This window comes from Setaria italica, chromosome III (assembly GCF_000263155.2).
Source record: "Setaria italica strain Yugu1 chromosome III, Setaria_italica_v2.0, whole genome shotgun sequence".
In the NCBI taxonomy this organism is placed as follows: domain Eukaryota; kingdom Viridiplantae; phylum Streptophyta; class Magnoliopsida; order Poales; family Poaceae; genus Setaria; species Setaria italica.
The window spans coordinates 36,170,341-36,189,396 of NC_028452.1; the positions used below are offsets into that span (position 1 = coordinate 36,170,341).

The 19,056-nt window shown below is 44.8% G+C and overlaps 1 protein-coding gene across 2 annotated transcripts; it reads right to left on the reverse strand.

Annotated features, from left to right (window-relative positions):
- Positions 1-8,669: 8,669 nt before the first annotated feature.
- On the reverse strand, positions 8,670-16,148 carry LOC101759454 (zinc finger CCCH domain-containing protein 65). 2 transcript variants are annotated; one of them, XM_012845014.3, is made up of 11 exons: positions 15,603-16,148; positions 15,296-15,370; positions 13,427-13,477; positions 12,962-13,021; positions 12,649-12,690; positions 12,485-12,553; positions 12,150-12,218; positions 11,099-11,224; positions 10,572-10,874; positions 9,420-9,686; positions 8,670-9,093 (listed from the first exon to the last, which is right to left on the reverse strand). In XM_012845014.3, the coding sequence occupies exons 1-11, from the start codon at positions 16,023-16,025 to the stop codon at positions 8,935-8,937; spliced, it is 1,644 nt and encodes a 547-aa protein (XP_012700468.1). In that variant the 5' UTR covers positions 16,026-16,148; the 3' UTR covers positions 8,670-8,934. The 2 variants fall into 2 exon arrangements, with proteins under 2 accessions (XP_012700468.1, XP_004963965.2); XM_004963908.4 differs by having other exon boundaries at positions 12,150-12,209; positions 15,603-16,147.
- Between the last annotated feature and the right edge of the window lie 2,908 nt (positions 16,149-19,056).

Genomic DNA, 19,056 nt, shown 5'->3' on the forward strand with positions numbered 1-19,056 from the left:
GCATGCAGCAAACCCTCCTACGAGGATTCTTCTAGCATCGCGGCTATCCCTACAAGCGCAAGAGTTTGTGGAGGGAAGGTGGCTCCAATCTACGAGGAATCTTCTAGCATCGGGGCACTCATTGGAAGCTCTCTTCTATCAAACAACAACAACCTGAAGCAAGCCATCGCTATACTGAAGGGCATGATCTTAGTCGAGTACCCAAGGGCTCATTTATAGCCGAAGGGCTGCAACTGCCAACTACTCGCAGTTGCTGCTCGCTCGTGATGATCATCCTAAGAGACTGGCAAGGGCTAGGTAGACGCCTTAACTCCACGCTCGTGACTGCACTGAGCACAACGGACAAAAGTGAACAATGTACCCGTGCACCCTCTCAAGTACAAGGCAATAATAGCCACAGTTCCCTCAACAACTCCAAGAATTAAAGATCATACCGGATACTACGACTACTCAGTTACTCAGATTTGTTTTCCAGATGGCGAGGTCAATCAACAAAGATCATCGATCATAATCAGAAATTAAATTTCTCAATAAGAGCAAGATTTACAAGACAATTGTTCGAGTACACCCACAAGTATTCGACAAAAAATACAACTCGAGTTCAAATGACTAGGGTTCCTCCAAAGATATGAACTCAGTCATCCTTGCCACAATAGGCTCAGCCTCCTCAAGATACTGCGCATAGGCATCCTCTGTGCAGTTCCGGGCAATCCCGTCGCCAGCCGTCCACAAGTTTGCTCTCGGGTAATATGACTTGACAACTGTAAGAACTTGCTTGCAGACAGTCTTACATAGTCCAGCAACTCTACCCAGGGCAGCTCTTAGCCTCTCGACTAGCGAGCAAGGCTCAGCATCATCTTCAGGTGGAGCAATAGCGTTGACTACGTCCTGAGCAGCACTAATCAACTCTTGAAGATCACCTTCCAGCCTCTCCACAGTTCTAGCATGACCTCTACAGGACACCATAGCCAACGCCAGCATCACTCCATTCCAATTCTTTCTATCCCTCTCACGCTCATAGGCCGCCTGAGTTTCAGCCAATGCTGCCCTAAGGCGGGCAGCCTCATCAGCTACCTGGTCATGAGTATTTCTCCAAACAAGCAGTTGGCTACTCACAACGGCCTCCTTGCTTTTGAGCTCTGCGCCAAACACCACACAAATTAGAATCTACGACTACGATTAAACATACTCAAAAACTATGAGTACTCACGCTGATATCTCTTGTTCAGAGATCTATAGGGACTCTCCAATCGCTCCTGAGGACTTCATGATCATTCCTCTCAATTGCAAAAGACTTTGCAGCCTCCTCATGAACTCTCAAAGTATCTATAAGGCGGCGACACTCTTGCTCCAATTGCGCTACCCGCTGTGTGGCTTCACTGCGCTCCTGAAGAGCTCGAGTATTTCTTTGGGCCTTATCATACAGATCCTACAACAACACAACACAACACAAGCATCAAGACTTGTCAAAACACAATTAGTCGAAGAAAATGGGTTATACGCACCTGAAAGCTCTGGATAGCTCTCTTGATCTCCGACTCTGGTGGGAGCTCGAGTACCGGACCACCAGTGCTCTTGGCGACTTCAGGCTCCGACTCTTTACCCACAACAGACCCTGACAAGAAAAAATCATGGTTAACTACTGGATACAAGGGAGTTCCCCTTCAAAAGCATCTCTACTCCAGTAACATACCTATTACGCCAACTTTGCCTACTTCTGTCGCAACAACCAGTGCCAAGGCATCAGCACCAGTCGTGCTCGCAGTCGACGCAACTTCAGCCGTTGTAGGCAGCACACCTCCAGAACTCTCGGGGACTGTTGGGCCCTCCACCAAGCGGATGACCTCCTGCAGCATGGATATAGTAGCACCTGCAAGACTTGCGTCTTCGATCTGAGGTGCATCCTCCATAGTCATGTCGACAATGGGCCCAGAGAGGGTAGTCGACGGACCAGCCTCCGCTCCCATCTTGACGGGAATAATGTCTTTAGCATCCCTGGATCGATCAAGTCACGATATTATCATCCGGCTACAGAGTACAAAAATCATCAAGAGGAAAGATTACACAAATCATTATCGGGCTGATCGCGGTGGCAGACAAACACGCCTCTTTTCGACTACCACCGGTTGGATACTCGGCACCACAGGGGCCACAGGAGGAAGGTCCTCCACTCTTTCGCCAAGTCCTGAAAGAACAAAGGTTGAGACTACATACGCACGACTACCAGAATAGATCGTGTACTCACCACCGGTAATATCCTCAGGCAACAAGGTCTCAGCAGCCACTCCTAGTGTCTTCACAGCATCTGCTACCTCAGAAGCTGTGGCCTCATCACCTGATGGGTTAGTAGCCTGCCCGGAGGCTCCCAGCTCGAGGGCTACCGGCCCGGGGGCTGCTGACCCTGAGTTTAACGGCGCCTCCTCCACGGGCGGCTCTTCAACGGCCGTGACACTTGCAATGGCATCTCTGGCAATCATGACTACTTCAGCAGAAGTAGCCTCATCATCACCAAAAGTCAAGTCGGCAGCCTTTTCAACACAGAGACTAATATCGTCAGTATTCTGTGAATAATACGACTAAGTCAAAAAGAAATTCAAAAGTACTCAAACAAATGCAACATGAGACTACACACCTTTGTACCTTGCGATCCCTCAGGGGTCAAACCCGAAGAAGTCGCAGCATGCTGAGTAGCGGGTTTCTTCTGCACTACTCAGCATCTATTAGCCGAAGGAGCAGAAGGCGCATCTTCCGTTTTACCCTCGGCTACCTCCTTATCCTTGAAAGGCATTGTCAAGAAACCAAGCAGCATGCGGGACTACAAACCACAAGACAACATTGTTACTCGAAAAGTACTACTTGTCAACAAAATCAACCGACTACATCTTCGACTACACAAAATGAGCAAAGAGAAGCAAAAATACCTCTGTTGATCCATACCAATCGTCGAACTACCAAAGGACTCCTGAGAGTACTAGCACTCCTTGATAGTTCCTAAATAACTTACCCAACAACGCCTCCACGTCGTCATCGGATATGTCTTCAGAGGACATACACGACGGGTCATCAAAACCCGTATACTAAAAGCCCGAGTGAGCACGCTGCTGCAGGGGCTAAACTCTGCGCTTAAGAAACTGGTGGCTACATTGATCCCAGTCAACCCTAAAGATCTCAACTCGGAAATCTGCAACAACAAATCGGTGATCTCTCGGGTATCCTTAGGCTCAGTCACCCAGTTGTTCGCATGTTTTGGTGCATGGTCGGTGACTACCAGCAAGACAGGATCATGGTTGCCAATATAAAACCACCTCTTCTTCCAATCACCGTGGGAATCAGGCAGATCATACTTGAGATACGCACCCGAGTTCCTCAACTGAAACCCAGCCCCACTAAAGACTTCTGTCCTAGTCGCACTGGGCTGTGGTTTACATCGAAACAATTTCCTAAACAAGTCGAGACTAGGCAAAACACCCAAGTACACTTCACACAAGTGTACAAAGATAGCCATATGCAGCACACCATTCGGATTCAAATGGACTAACTGAAGATTATAGTACTCAAGAATACCTCTAAAGAAGTTAGAGGTAGGCACCACCAGGCCTCTTTCAACAAAGTGAGCCAGCATCACCGTCTCCTTGGGGTGTTCTTCGAATTGCCACGCATTCCCATATACGGGCCTCCACTCAAGCTCAACCCTCAGTTGAAGAAGCTTTGCATCAACCAAGGCCTGAATCGCCGACTCCTTCATCACAGAATGCTGCCAGGTGACCCCAGGAGGCGGCGACGCAGTCTGGTTTGTCAGGCCACACTTGAGCGTTGGCAACTCAAGCTCCTTGCCCTTCTTGGATCTGGATCACAACTTGCTGGTGGTCGCGGCCTCCCCCTGGATCTTCTCAGGTTTCTTGCCCATCTTCTTGATATGCATCAACTAACCTTAAGGAAAGAGGGGGAGAAAAAGGCCGCAGCAATTTCTGTTCAAAAGATTGGGTGGGGCAACAATGGCAGCGGCGGCGCAACCAGGAGCAATGGTGCTAGGGTTGCAAAAAGAGTGCAAATTGCAAGATCTGCTACAACAGGCGTGCCACCAATTAGCACTGGGCCCCCTATTATATCCGCAAAACTTCCGGATTCCACCCATTAATCAAGCAATGGTCAGATACGACTCAGATTTACCACAATAATGTCCAACGGCTACTCTGACCAAGAGATTGATCCCTTCATTGACTACAAGTAATCGTCCAACTGCTCAGGGGCTGCGTATACCATACCCGTTGGATAAAGTTTTCTTTTTCTGAAGACTAAGATAAAGACAAAGTGAAATTAGAAGTTTGACCCTCAGCCTGATTCTTCACTTCAACCTAAGGCTTGGGGGCTACTCCATATGGAGTGCGATTTTCATCACACTACCATATAAAAAAGTTTCAAGGCAAAGACTACTTGAAGCAAACACTGGGAACTGCTAAGAGTACCTTCCAGTCATGAGACAGTTCCGGTACTCGAAGATTGGCCGCATCAAGAAGTACTCGAGGAGCACCAGGAAGAACTCGGGCGACATCTTCAAGCACTTAGAGTTGTTCCTCTCGACTACAAAGTACTCGAGGCCTTGTCGGCTAGGCACCCCAAGGCCCACCAAAAGACTTGTACGGACCCACTCAAGGGAACGTACCGAAACCTACTCGGACATGAAGGCTACTTTGCAGCGCGCGTAGGCTTCATGGACTTCCTGAAGACTAGTCAGGTCAAAAGGAAACTACTCTACCGAGTTAGAGTATGACTCTGTAACAAACTCGACTAGGACTTGTACACAATCCACCATGTAACCCTACTCCTCCGACTATATAAGGGCGGGCAGGGACCCCCTCCAAATAAGAAGAACAACTTGACACAAGTTCAATACAACCAACACACAGGACGTAGGGTATTACACGATCTAGCAGCCCGAACCTGTCTAAATCGTGTTCCTTGCATCACCATCGACTCCTTGATTCTCGATGACACCCACCACACAAAAGACCACCTTGCGTACTCCCTAGGCGGGTTGCCGATCTAAAACACTGACACCTACAAACCCCAGCTGGACCACCACCATACTCACCTCTATTGCCTATGCCATCTCCCGGTTGTTACCAGCCGAGACCATTAAAGCTCTCACCATTGCCTTACATCTCGATGAGTTTTGCTACTCCAGGGTCTGTGATGCTTGGTGAGTTCTCAGCTTAGCACTCGACAGCTTCAGCTACCGAGTCAGCGTTTGTGCTTCTCAGACCCTCAGCCGCTTCACGGTCTCTTGAGTTCTCCTACACTAAGCTGACAAGGATGTCCACATCTCCACTTGTCACTATGACTCTAACAGACCCTTCAGTAGTTTCCACTCCACCTACAGTTTCCAGCTCCTCACCAGTTCAAGAGGTCGAGCGTGCGACAACAATCGGACAGATCACCACCACTTTTGATACCTCAGCTACGATAGAGGTGACAGTTGTTACTACTTAGGTTACCATAGAGGTAGTTGTTTCCACTTCGGTTGCTCCTGAGGACCTGCCTACACACCCTCCTCTAGCTTCTGATGCTTAGTCCTTTTGGTGCTTGACACCAAAGAGGGAGAGAGTGAGAGATGAGAGTCAGGGGGAGCTTTTGGTAGCATAGGCTTTTGGATCTTTGTCATGCTTCTCATGCATCATGTTTACTTTCATGCACATGTATATATCGCCTTGCTACCATTGTGTGACATGTGCCTACGCTTATTTTATATATCTTATGCCATGTCTTTCGTTGGTGGCGTATGTGCTTTATCTTATATTCTTTATCATACGCATTGTTGGACTTGATTTGCATAAACTTGACTAACCTCTTTCTCTTATCTCAAACAAGTTTATGCACTTCAAGTGTGTTGTGCCTCACATTTTCTCTCTTATATCTTATTTGAGGAAGTGTTGTCATCAATCACCAAAAAGGGGGAGATTGAAGAGCATCTAGGCCCCTAATTCGATTTTGGTGATTAATGACAATATGATCATTGCGACTAATGTGTGTTTTGCAGTGGCATTCAATAAGTTAGTGCAATGATGGACTTTCTTGGTATTCTTGGCCCCCATCATGTGATTGAAATTATATCGGTTCAAAGGACTAGTATGAAGACTAAGGACAAGCTAGTTCCAATTGTCGTTTGGCATTGAGAGACACTTGGATTAGTATAGGTATTTTATTTTCCTTTGGTCATACTATAAAGGGGGGGACGAAGAGTAGTAGCTTGACCTAGATTGAGTCTTTGAGTTGAGTGGATGCACAATTGTGAAACTAGGCACTAGGTAGCTCAGTTGAAGCCCATGAAGATGAAGGAGTGGTGGAACTCGAAGAAGTTGAATTGCATGAGTTACCACTTGAAAATGTGCAAAAGTTCATGTCACCGGTTGATTCGGTGACCTTTGGGATATGTCAACGAATCGATGGCTACAGGAAGTGTGCAGTGAGTGCACAGGTACACCAATTGGTACGGTGACCACAGTGACAATCTAGCATTTGAGTTGGTGAGCAGCGGCTGCGCCTGAGGTGTCTGTGTGACATTGTGACCACCGACTGATTTAGTGGGTGCCACCAAATGAGTCGGTGAGATAGGCTCGGCTCACGATCGGCTCAAAATCGGCTCGGGTAAAATAGGATGATCTTGGCACTCAGTGAAGCTGATAGGATTATTTTGAGGTCAAGGGCAAGTTGAGCACTAGAAGTGATTTGAGAAGTTCTTAATTGAAGATTAAGGATATATCATTAGTGCTTGGAGAGTAGCAAGTGTGCATCCTTCCATCTCTTTGGCTTGTATAGGTCAAGTGGGAGTCTTTGCTTGTTACTCTTGGTGATCGGTACCACCTAGACGGCTTGGTGGTGGTGTTCTTGGTGAGTTCTAAAGGAGGTGTCTCGTGAGAAGCCCCAAGAAGTGTTGTGCTTGGTTTGGAATCCGCCGATCTAGAGTGTAGAATGGATTACCACTAGTGAGCACTTGGTCCTTGCGCGGATCAAGGGGGAGCTATACCCTTGTGCGGGTGCTCCAATGAGAACTAGGGGAGAGTGCCGACTCTTCGATACCTCGAAAAAAAAGTCAGCATACTAACCCTCTCTTTACTTTCCGCACTTAAATTCCGCATTTATTTCGGCATTTCAATTCCTGGAATTGCCATGCTATGTAGGGTTAGAATTAGGTTGCAAACCTTTTGTGCGAGTAGAATAGACACACTATCTAAGGTAATAGGCACATGGGGTGAATAGGCTTGATGATAGGGTTTTAATTTCCGCAAAAATTTGTAGAAGCCTAATTCAACCCCCCCCCCCTCCCCCCCCTCTTAGACATCTTGATCCTTTCACTGGGGACAACTATAATCATGATTGACAAGTGCACTATTTTTTTCTTTGCTGTTGTGCAAGACAGTTTGTCCCAGTAGGTTATGTAGGCTTATTTAACCTGCAATGTAGATGAAAACCTTGATGTGTATGCTGACCATGTGGAAATTGTATTTGGAGAAGAGGAGCTTGAAAATACATGAAAGGGAAAAAGAAATAGACTAAGTCGTGTTACATTAGTTTATCTGTAACAATATAAATGCATTTTTATGGTTTATTAGGTGCTAAGGAATAAGAAGTGGAAGAACAGGCAGTTGAGAATCAATCAGAGGAGGGGTAGGGTGTTGAAGAACAAGGAGTTAAAAAGAGGACATCTTTGACCGATGAACAACGAGTTCGGGTTTATGAAGCTTTACTTCAAAGAAGCAGCAATCTAAAACTTAAAAGAAAAACAACAACTGCATTAGCCAACTTGGTAGCATTCCTACATCATTAGTCCGAAGTATTTGGAGGAAAGCGATGCAATGTCGTGAACAAGGAATCCCTGTTGACCTTAGATCTAAAAAGGTGCTTTGCGGGCGCCACAAGATATAAGTGGACTTATCTCAGGTTGCAACAATTCTTTTAAGGAAAAAGACCACTATTAGATCACTTGCCAGGGAGTTGAATGTAAGTAGAAGCACGCTGCACATGGCATTCAAAGAAGGCAAGATTCGGCGCCACTCTAACACACTGAAGCCCTACTTGAGGTACAAAAATAAGAAATCCCATCTCCGATATTGTGTTTCCATGCTAGATTCTGCTACTGTGAAAGACCATCCAACCTTCATTGATATGAGCTACACATTGCACATTGATGAAAAATGGTTCTATACCAACACGAAGGCCAAAAGGTTCTACATGCTACCCGAAGAACACAACCCATTGCACGGACATGAGGAAGGTTGTGAATCGAGCTCCGATTCGATCTGCAGGGAGTAGAATGAGCATTAGGGTTAACGAATTCGAGGGAGAGAGAACGACGGCACTTGAGGTACGGAGGGGAGCGAAGTTGCGTGTGGGAGATGAGGATGCGAAGATAAGCAGCTGGGTACCAATTCATCTCATGGAAGGGTAGGGGTATTTTAAATGTTGGGGTGGAAACTTTAAACGTAGTTATATTTGAGATAAATTTTAAATGCTTAACGTAACTATATTCTAGGACGAAATAAGTATTTATGAACACGGAAACCTGTACTCCATAGGTTACAACACACGGGCAGATTAGCTACTGCCAGATGCAATACGATCCCCCGGAAACGTGGAAACCCATAACCAACCCACACCAAAGTTTTAACTCCTGGTACTCGTACCAAAACATGCAACTGGAATTTGAAGTCCAAGGGCAGTTATGTACGAACTGTAACATGCTGTACAGCGTAAAGTTTGCAGTACTGTCAACAGGTTCGAATGGTTTAATCCAAAAGGCAATGTACCCAGCTTCGTGCAACTTCGTTGCGATTTGGGAGCTGGATCTCTACCGCCAGCCACTTACAGCTATTTTACAGGTGGAAGTTATTACAAGCACTTGTGGCGACCTCCAGAAAATCGCTCATCTCGTGCCTGCTAGACGGTGAAGTTTCCTGGTGTGGGGTGGTATTGGCCGGGGAGGGGTGGTCCTGCTGCAGGCACCGGAGGGCCAAAGTTGAAGGGGTGGTTGAACATGCAAGCTGGACCATACTTGCAAACACCGAAGCGGCCATAGTATGTGCACACAGGTTGATCCTATACAAAATGACAGGAAAAGGAAAATAAGCTTAGCCAGTGTTATTTCTAATCAGTTTGACAGAGGCTAGCAGAAGCTATCAATAGTAGCAAATAAACTCTTCTATCTTAAACATATCAACCAAAAGGCAACCTGTTCTTGGAAAGGTTCTGAGATGTTCACAAGCAAAATAGGGTTGTCATCTCTTCTTTCCTCTCAATGAAAATAAGGATACATGGAAGTATCATGTACCGCATGCAATCATAAATGTTCATCTTAACAGAGAAAATAAGATGATTGGATATGAGTTCGAGAAAAAAGATGATTGGATTGGATAGGAACTTACAGGTTTGATAGGCAGGCCAATGGGGCTAAGACCTGTTAGTGGTGCAGGCTGACGCGCCCTTGGGTGGTGAAATCTACATTTCATCCTGTATTTGCAGAAACCACTCTTAACAAAATGCTGGCATTCAGGTTGGCCAGGTCTCTCTGGATATTCATCAGAAGGTAGTTGCTGATGTCCTGGTATATCCACAGCCTTGTACATCGGGTGATTCATATGAGGAGCTGGAAAATGCGGAAAGGGGGGAGGATAATATGGATTCACAGGAACCTGAAACCAATATTCACACATCAAATATTTACCAAGAGAGCATCAATATTAAGCATAATGGAAAGTTATTAAATGCTTTAGTGAAAAATTGTTGAACTGAAACACAACACGGAACTTCACATGATTCAGCGATAAAAAAAACAGAATATTTCTGCTTGGCATTACTTTTCTCTTGGCATGATACTAAGAATCTCAACAGAAATTAATAAAAATAAACAAAATGGCTGCACTCTTTTATGTTAATATAAACATACCTAGGTAGTCTAACTGAAGAAATAGTACCCAAAGGGGATAATAGAACATAGAAAACTGTACATCTCACTTAGCTAGGCCAGTTCAAGCTAGCTCATACAGGCATAGCCTGGACAAGCGAGGTATCTCATTTGGTTGCTCTGAGCTGCAGCATGAAAAGCCCACGATCTTCCATGCAACCGCTGACTGGCCACTTAGGGGAAGCCTTTGCTTGCTACTACAGGCTAGATGGCCTTCCAAAGCCAGATGTTTCTATTCTTACCAAATGGCAATCTTTGACCAGCAAGGCTAAAGTACTTATTGCTGGAGATCCAAACTCACCCTAAGTTAATCAATTTCCCAAACCAATAAGTCCAGGTACTTGCCTTCTTAATCATAAGAGGCGAAAAATATATTTGCTATTACGCATAATTTTTAACTTTCAACTAGTTCCTCAGGATAGTAAAATTATATAAATTTCACACAGGGATAGAACCACTTCAAGGATCAGCGAACACACACCAAAAGACAAACTAAAATGTTTGGTTCTTAATCCACAGAAAAGCAATTTAAGGACAAAAATCATTAATATCATCCAGTAGAATTAATGGCAAATGCTGAAGTGAAAGAAATTGTTTAACTGAGTACATTTACCTGATGATACCCATTCCAGTCAGGAGATGGATACATTCCTTGAGGTGGAATCATTCCACCATTGTACGATGGTGCTGGAGCTAGAAAAGGAACATGTTGCTCATTCAATGCTCTCTGTTCAGGCCATATTGGAACACTGGGCTGAGAGGGTCCTTGGACATTTTGCTGTGGTGTATCCCCATTCTCATGTTCCAAAACTGGTTCTTTTGAAGGCACATTTGTAGGATCTGGGTGGTGAAATTTGCAGTTAGTGGCAAATTTGCAGCTCCCAGTACGCATATAGAACGGGCACTCCTTTTCACCCTACAAGATCAAAATGAACTTATGCCTTTGAAAATTCCATATACAAAGGTAAACTGAGTTCATAAATGCATCCAAAATTTTTCAGAATTTTCTTGTAAATTTGGTGCCTGAATCGATAATAATGATTGCACCTAGATATTATTTTGCACTTTGCAATAATATAACAAGAATGGGAGGACATAACAAAAAATAGATATAAGCTGCATAACTAATGTAAGACTTACTGGTCGCAGTGGAAGACCTAGAAAGTTCAGCTCAACCTTTTCAACCTCTGCTTTCCCTTCTTTTCCCTCACGGTGGAGGTATTTGCAAGCTTTCCCAAATTTGCATCCACCTGGTGTTGAATAATACTGCAAGGTACATTATGTTATAGGATACACAGGAGAGCAATATCCTTGCGATGAAAGATGTAATCCCAACTTCAATGCCTTAGATTTTATATAAGATATGTATGCATGAGCTTATGCTGACTAAAGTGATCAGAAGAAACTAATTTGCAACAACAAAGGTATACAACGGGGAAAATAAGCAACTAGAAAAAGCATTGCGTCTAAGTACACATAATTGCAATTAATGAACAAAACTAGGAAGCTCCTGAAAGCTGCTGTAGCTACAACCTGAGAACAAGTTCGTTTTTCAGATAGGCATGCTGCAAAGAGATGGAATGCTATCTACCTACTTGATCTGGTTCCGGATGGCTCATGGTTCAAGTCTTCAAGACATAAGACATCATTGGCTTAGCACCTGTTTGTTTCCCCTCCAGATTATGGAATCCAACTTCTATAAGCTGAAGTGGAAACAAACAGACAGCTTTTGGCCTCAGATGGTACAATCAATCCAACAATTCACTCAAACCTAGCTTCTTGGATTGTGGAATCTGGAATGTGATCGCATTTACCAAACTGCCTACAGAACTTGATCGAAAATTACCCGCACTGCCACCAGCTCTACCCACTTGGCCTCTAAAACAGTTGAGCGCATCGTAGACTTTTGATATCCAAACCCAACAGTCCAACCCACTCAATCCAGGTTGCCTAACATCCAGCTTTTGAATCTAACTTTTTACAATCCAGTCCAAAAGAGCTGGTCCAAAAAGGAAACAAACAGGCCCTTATAACTTCACGGAGCTGGTCCTCAGCCCCAATACCAATTGAGTCTTAACATATGTTTGGGGGGGGGAGTGAATAAATATACAAAAAATTCAAAAAGCTTTTAATGCAAGTTAATCACAAAAAATTCAATCAATAAATTTATGATGAAAGAGCACAAACAAACCTTGCACTCCTCCTGAGCACTACCTTCCGAAAAGGTTTCCCTTCTTTTATCCTTGGCACCCTTCAAAAACTCAACAATCAGAAAACGTAGAGAGAACAATCAGGATACAATAGAACAAAGGCTTCACATAAAATAGATCATAAATCTCCATTAAGACCGGACTTTGGTTAGGAATGAATCTATATCATCATGCAAAGATGGAGTTCAACATATCCCAGCTGAGAAAACACGAATTAACAAGTTTCTGTGAATGTAGAATGCTACAATACATTAATTCCTCAACCTAACGATATAGATGCTTAAAAATCATATGACCTCTGCGTATAAATCCTAACCTTCTGGCTTGTATTATTCGTCTCGTCTAACTTCTTGAAATAAATTCCCTTTTCAGGCTCTTCCGAAATCTGCCAACATAAGATATGAGTATTTAAGTTTCAATTGTATTTACATCAGTAAGCAATCTCAAGATTAGTTCACATGATAGTGTCCTTGACATAACCTTTTCCTTTGGCTCCATTTTCCCCTTCTTCATATCAATAACCTGGAACAATTAAAATACAGTAGGCATCAAACATGGAGTTCAAAAAAGACGGAAAGAACTGCAGCCTATTTAAGTTGGTACTGAAGGTTAAACAGCTGGTATTTCACTAGTTCTGCAAGCATGATGCAATCAATGCCGATAACAAACACATCTGACAAAACACTGGCATTTCACTGGTTCTGCAAGCACGATGGAATCAATGCCAATAATGAACAACATCTGACAAAGATCAAGAATTAACCAATCCATAAAATGCTAAGGAGATACTAACCTCATATGAGTTCTTCCTATGATTTTCTGAGTTAGATGAACTCCCCTTATCATCAAAGCTCTGCAGAAAATTAGGTAATTAGCAGAACTAAATTTATCAACATGTACATTAAATAACCAAGTGATGAATCAGAGCCGTATAATTCATGATTAAAATTGATCACAAACTGGATAGCATCCTATGTTTTCAGTAGTAATTGATTATGGAGGCATTCCTTTCAAGTTGCTTCGAAGCCAATCAAATTCAGTATAGTGTACATTATTTATGTCAGAAACTAAAAAAATGAAAAATTGGAGGAAGATGGCATCATCAGTCACTCATACATCACTGATAGTTTCAATCACCCTGGATCTATTTCATGGTAGTGACTAGTGAACCACTAATGTAATTTATTGTCTACAAATTTGGGGTGTATGTATTATCTTTTCACATTATTGTGTACAAAGAATGTAAAATATGGCTCACCACAGAATCTGAAATATCTGGAACAAGGCCTTCGTATTCTTCTCTAGGAGCCTGGCCAAAAGTCAAATAGATAATTAGAAACAGCAATCAGAGCGTAGTCAAAGGCTTGTATGCAAGATGTATAATTCTAAATGCAGATATTACTAATTTAATACAAAAACCATTATTATAAATAATATAAAAGTGGGCCAAACACATTAACAATCATCACCACATTATTAGAAATACATCCAAGAAAACTTCTGAATATGTGAAACTTGATCCTTACAAAAGTCAATTATAGTTTGTCTAAAAGTTATGACTAGTCTTCAAATATCTCCGTGCAGTACTGATCACGAAGTGCACAAACAGTTCACATGTTGAATAAGCATATTATAGTAAGAAGGTTAAATGGGAAACATACTAAACAGCAACCTATTGGATACAAAGCATCGGAGATTTTTTTAAAAAAAGAGGGTACATTACAGTAACGGGTAAGTAGTGATGGCATCTTTTCATTCAGAAGGCAATATATTATGAAGCTGCCATGATTTTTTTTTAATTCAAGTGGGTGATCTCAAATTTGTTGGCAACTTTTCAACCACGTAAAGACCCCTCAATTTGTAATTATTACTCAAGAAAACATACTTGTAGTTTCTCAAAACAAATGGAAGTCATGCAACCACAAGGACAAGGCTACTCAAAATAACATGTTCATCAACAGGATATCCAACAGGTGCTGAACCAAATTAGGAAAAAGAACAAACAGCCTTGCTGTGGTGAGATTTTCAATTTGAATTAGACAATCTTTTCTTCAACTTTCTGGTACGGTAGGAAATTTGATGTGGCAAGGCGGGAGCACTTGAAACACAATTTAAATGGACAATCTTCATATTAGTACAATGATAGATAGGGATGCAAAGTGCAAGGCTAGCCTGTACATCTTGAAATAAAAGAACTTGTGGAAGATCTTGAGTTTCTTCATTAAGTATAACATGGACATGAAGATCTATTGAGTTTATCATTCAGGCTTAGAAGCTTTTTCAAGTCATTCTGGTCTTTAGTGATCATTCAATTTGTTTATTACAGATATTAGCCCAGAGAGTAACAAATTACATACTGTTATCCTATTTACAATTAAAATATAAGAGAAACTATGGGGCTAAAAAATCACATTGAAACAATGACAAAAAAGGAAAGAGTCACACTTTGAGCAGTATCCACATTTATGATTTATTATTACAATCCACAGACAAAATCATAGCAAACCGATGCTGATTAGGAGATGTGGGACCTGGGTGCACTTGGGAGTAAAAACACCTAAAGATGTGGCACAAAAGAATATGTAGCCCATTCCAGGCACTTGTTTATCTCACTGGGTGATGAATGCTTATCCAGCAAGTTCAATACAGTTAATATGCATCAGAATTGAATGAATGGGTAGAAAATCTAGCTTCTATGTTGAAGTTATATAGTGCAAGCATATCCCCGAAGCCCACTTCATACCAACAGAACAAATGCAATTTGACATGCATTGCCCAATAATATATAAAACGGAACATACTATCTGATCTCAACAGCATAAGATGTTGAAATGCATCTAGATCCCTCACGGAACAACTACATACACACATACATAACACACGCAGTCCAATTGCTTCCCCCACGGCCCCACCTGGCAGCATTCACCACTCCCAACATGACAACCAATAAAAACCAAAAAATGATGTATTTATAACACAACACACAAAAAAATACGAGTCCCTCTTAGTCTCTTTTGCTAAAGCCGACCTCTTCCACAGTATCATCAAGGTGCCAAAATTAGACAGACATGCATGCACAAAAGGCAGGAGGCACACATGCAGCAGCAAGCTTAGAAGGGCCAATCACCTGATCATCATCAGGAGAAGATGCTTTATTGCTGCTGCTGTTGCTCCCGCTCCCGCTGCTCCCACTCCCTCTCGCCTGCAAATCCACACATCGAAAGCAACGGGAGGTCACAAACACACGGAGCAAAAAAAAAAAGGGGGCAAAATCCGTCTCCTTTTCACTCCCCCCAGGCACAAACCACCAAACCCCAACTCGCCATCACCATTCACCAGAACCGGATCAAAACCCCTCCAACAAAAATCCCACCGAAAAAGAGCAGAGGGCTTTTATTACTGGCCCAGTCCAAGTCCAAGCGTCCGGGACATACCCTACTACCCTTCTTCTTCCGCGACGGGTGGTTGAACTTGCACTTGATCCCGAAGCGACAGGTGCCGAACTTGAGGTAGTACGTGCAGTCCGGCTCCCCGGGCCGGCGGGGGAAGCGCACCTTGGCATCCGCAGCCCCGGCCCCCGCCGCTGCCAGCGCTGGTGGGCCCCGCACCTTCTCGCCGGCGACTTCATCGCCGTCGGCGACGGCGACGGGGACAGGGACGGGGACGTCGTCCCAGCCCGAGGGCTCAGGGAACACTTCCCCGCCCGCGGCGGCGATGCCCAGCCCGGCGAGCTGCTTCACGATCGAGTCCGCGTCAGCGTCCGTGGCATCCCCGGCGCCGACGGTGGAGGGGGAGATCGAGGCGATCGGGGAGGCCGCGGCGTCGGGGGGCGGGGGGTTGGCGTCGGCGTCCGCCATTGGAGCCGAGGTGAAAGGAGAGAGAGAGAGGGAAGGGGGGGTGATGGCGACGGTGATGGGGACGAGAGAGAGAGAGAGAGAGAGCAGGTGGGGAAGCAAAGCGAAGTGGGGAAAAACCCTAGAGAGAGAAAGCGGACGGAAGAGGAGGGAGGGAGAGACGGGGGTCGGAACGCGTCGGGGAGGGGTAAAACGGTGAAACGGGTAGAAAAAGCGCTTTTACAGCGTCCATATTTCTGAAACCACCCCTGGTAAATTACTTTACTTTCACTTTGCGGCGTACCAGGAGGCACAAGCAATGGCCACTGAGGGTGGTTTTGATATTTCCGGAAGATCGGCGCTTTGTGGGAAAAGGGGGGGATGCGATAGGACAAGAGGCGACTGCTCGGGCGAGCGCGCAGTTGCGCGCATGTGACGGGCTCGCAGCGGGTCTGACTAGCGTGCGACCGCGGGGGCGTGCGGGGCCCACGCGCCGGTCAGAGGAAGGGAGACCGGCGGGTGACGGTAGGAGACGACCGGACCAGCGCCCACGGGGAGAAGGCCGGGTGGCTCGGAGACCGGAGGAACGGGCTGGGGCGGGTCCCACCAGTCGGACTTGGGAAGCATCCAAGGAACCCGGTAGGCAGCGGCCGCGCGGTTCGCCCACTGGTGAGCCTGCTCGGAGATGCGTGCTCGGGAGGGGATGGGGGATTCCATTTTGGACCTTTCGTGAATTTTGTCCCTTTCCTCCAGTTTCTCTTGTCTCAGGGCGTGGCTAAACACGACTTTCCATCACAGCTCACTTCGCTACTTTTTCTGAAAATTTCATTTGGTTACTATAGTTACACTATTTTATTTCAAAAAAATAGTTACACTATCACCGGCCGGAGAAGGCTGTTACTAAATATAGCCATTTAAAACACTTACAAACGTATACCTCCAAATCAAGATGAACTAGAACTACTCCATCGTCTGTTTTAGCATGTATTGCATGAGCTCGCGCCAAAAATCCCTTAAATTATCTCTAATAATTTAATTATGGAGAAAAAGAAAAAAACCTCTCTCCAACTGCATATTTTTCACCGACCCGAATCATGACCCTCGCGCCCCGCAGATTTGCGGGACTTCCTTCCTTTCCGGATCGCCCCACGCTACTTGGCCGAGAGGATCAGCACGCGTATTCTCCACCGGGCGTGGGGCCATATGTTGCTTCCGCTCGCCGGCGCCACGCTCGCCTCCTTCATCCGTCGGAACCGCGATGCTGCTCATGGGGCCGCACCGCGCCGCGCGGGCCTCCACCGCGCACCGGGCCCGTGGAGCGCCACGCCGCGCGGACCTCCGCTGCATGCCAAAGCTACGCCGCTGCTGCCCCTGGGGCCGTGTCAGCGGTACCCGCAGGGCTGGGCCACGCGCGCCTGCCGGACATGGCTCGTGGGTATCTTGATTATGCTATTTTTTGCGAGTGGCAGGCCTTTCCTATGTCCCCTCCGAACTAAGAAACTCCTGCGATCTCCGAACTAAGAAACTCCTGCGATAGCTCTGGGGGTGTTTGTTTCTTTAGTCGCTCCTAAAATTCATATCACATCAAATGTTTAGATATTAATTAGGAGCATTAAATATAGACTAATTACAAAACTAATTGCACAGATGGAGACTAATTTGTGAGACGAATCTATTAAGCCTAATTAGTCCATGTTTTGACAATGTGATGCTACAGTAACCATGCACTAATGATGGATTAATTAGACTTAATAGATTCGTCTCGTGAATTAGCCTTCATCTGTGTAATTAGTTTTATAATGAGCTTATGTTTAGTCCTTGTAATTAGACTCTGAATATTTGATGTGACATGAGTCCGCACTAAAATCAAACACCCCCTCTACCTGGGTTCTTCTTCCCCGACGTGGCCGGCCTCGACATCCTGATTAGCTGCCGCACTACCGATGAGGTGCAGATGCATCATTAGCTGCCACTTACTAGCCCAGCCCGCTGTTGTTTATTACCGGAGTAGGACAAAAGCTAGGACCTCTCTGAAGAGACTGATCCTCTGACGCTAGCTGCTGCTAAGTGTTAACCGGTGCCACCCCTGCATGTTTCAACTGAGGTGGCCGATCTTGCTTCAACCACGAATCGAGGCATCCAGCTGAAAATCTCACATCAGGATCGCCCGTCATGCACCCACCCACGCGTAACGTGTTGTATTCTCTGTGCGTGGTACCCGTAAAACCAAAGCAAAAGAGAGGCTCGCCGGGGGGGGGGGGGGGGGACGAGCCGGCTCGCGACGCCGCCAGCACGTGGTCCCGGACGGCGGCCTCGACGGCTGAGATGTTCGTGGCGCGGCTCACGGCCGCCACGCAGGGGCCCAAGAAGAGCGCGGCGATGATGACAACGACGTGCGCAACCCAAGTGAGGAGGGAGAGGGGAAGGAGTGGCGGTCCAATTGAGATACCCACACGTTCTAACGTGGTAAGTTTTAAAATATTGGGAAGTTTATTATTAGAAAAAAGCTACTGCACGATAGATCATGCTAGCGCATTAACGCGCAACCTGCCGCGGCCAAATGGGTTAGAGGTGGGCTGTTACAGCCCATTTATTTTTGTTTTCATTTCGCTTCTAAAAAATTGCAATACCTTTCTAATAGAATGTCAATTTTCAATTTTGTTTTCACCACTGCATTTCTTATAATTAGATCTACGAAACGAGCCCATGATGCATATGTGTTTAAAGTATTTTTTTTGTGTACCAGCAATTTATATTGTACGTTAGTTACTTATGATCAAGTATGTAGTGACTTATGTGTAAACCTCTCAACAAACTAAGTATATAAATTGCTAGAATAATGTTTTATACTCACGTGCTTAGTCACATGAAGTGTCCACATAAGTTGTCACACTACCTCTACATATGTAGATACCATGCAAGCTACATAAATTATTATATTGCTTATACACAAGTTGTTACAGTTATTTGCATAATATATGACACATTTATCTCTACATAATTTTGCTACTAGACAAGTAGACATACAAAATAAGTTGCTACATAATCTATACAT

What these genes read in the sequence shown, in the direction of transcription:
- LOC101759454 (XM_012845014.3), bottom strand. Translation starts at nt 16,025, where the DNA reads ATGGCGGACGCCGACGCCAACCCCCCGCCCCCCGACGCCGCGGCCTCC. An exon ending in GGAAGAAGAAGGGTAGTAGG is followed by an intron (nt 15,371 to 15,602) that starts GTATGTCCCGGA and finishes GTGGATTTGCAG; the next exon opens with GCGAGAGGGAGTGGGAGCAG. An exon ending in AAATGGAGCCAAAGGAAAAG is followed by an intron (nt 12,554 to 12,648) that starts GTTATGTCAAGG and finishes TTATGTTGGCAG; the next exon opens with ATTTCGGAAGAGCCTGAAAA.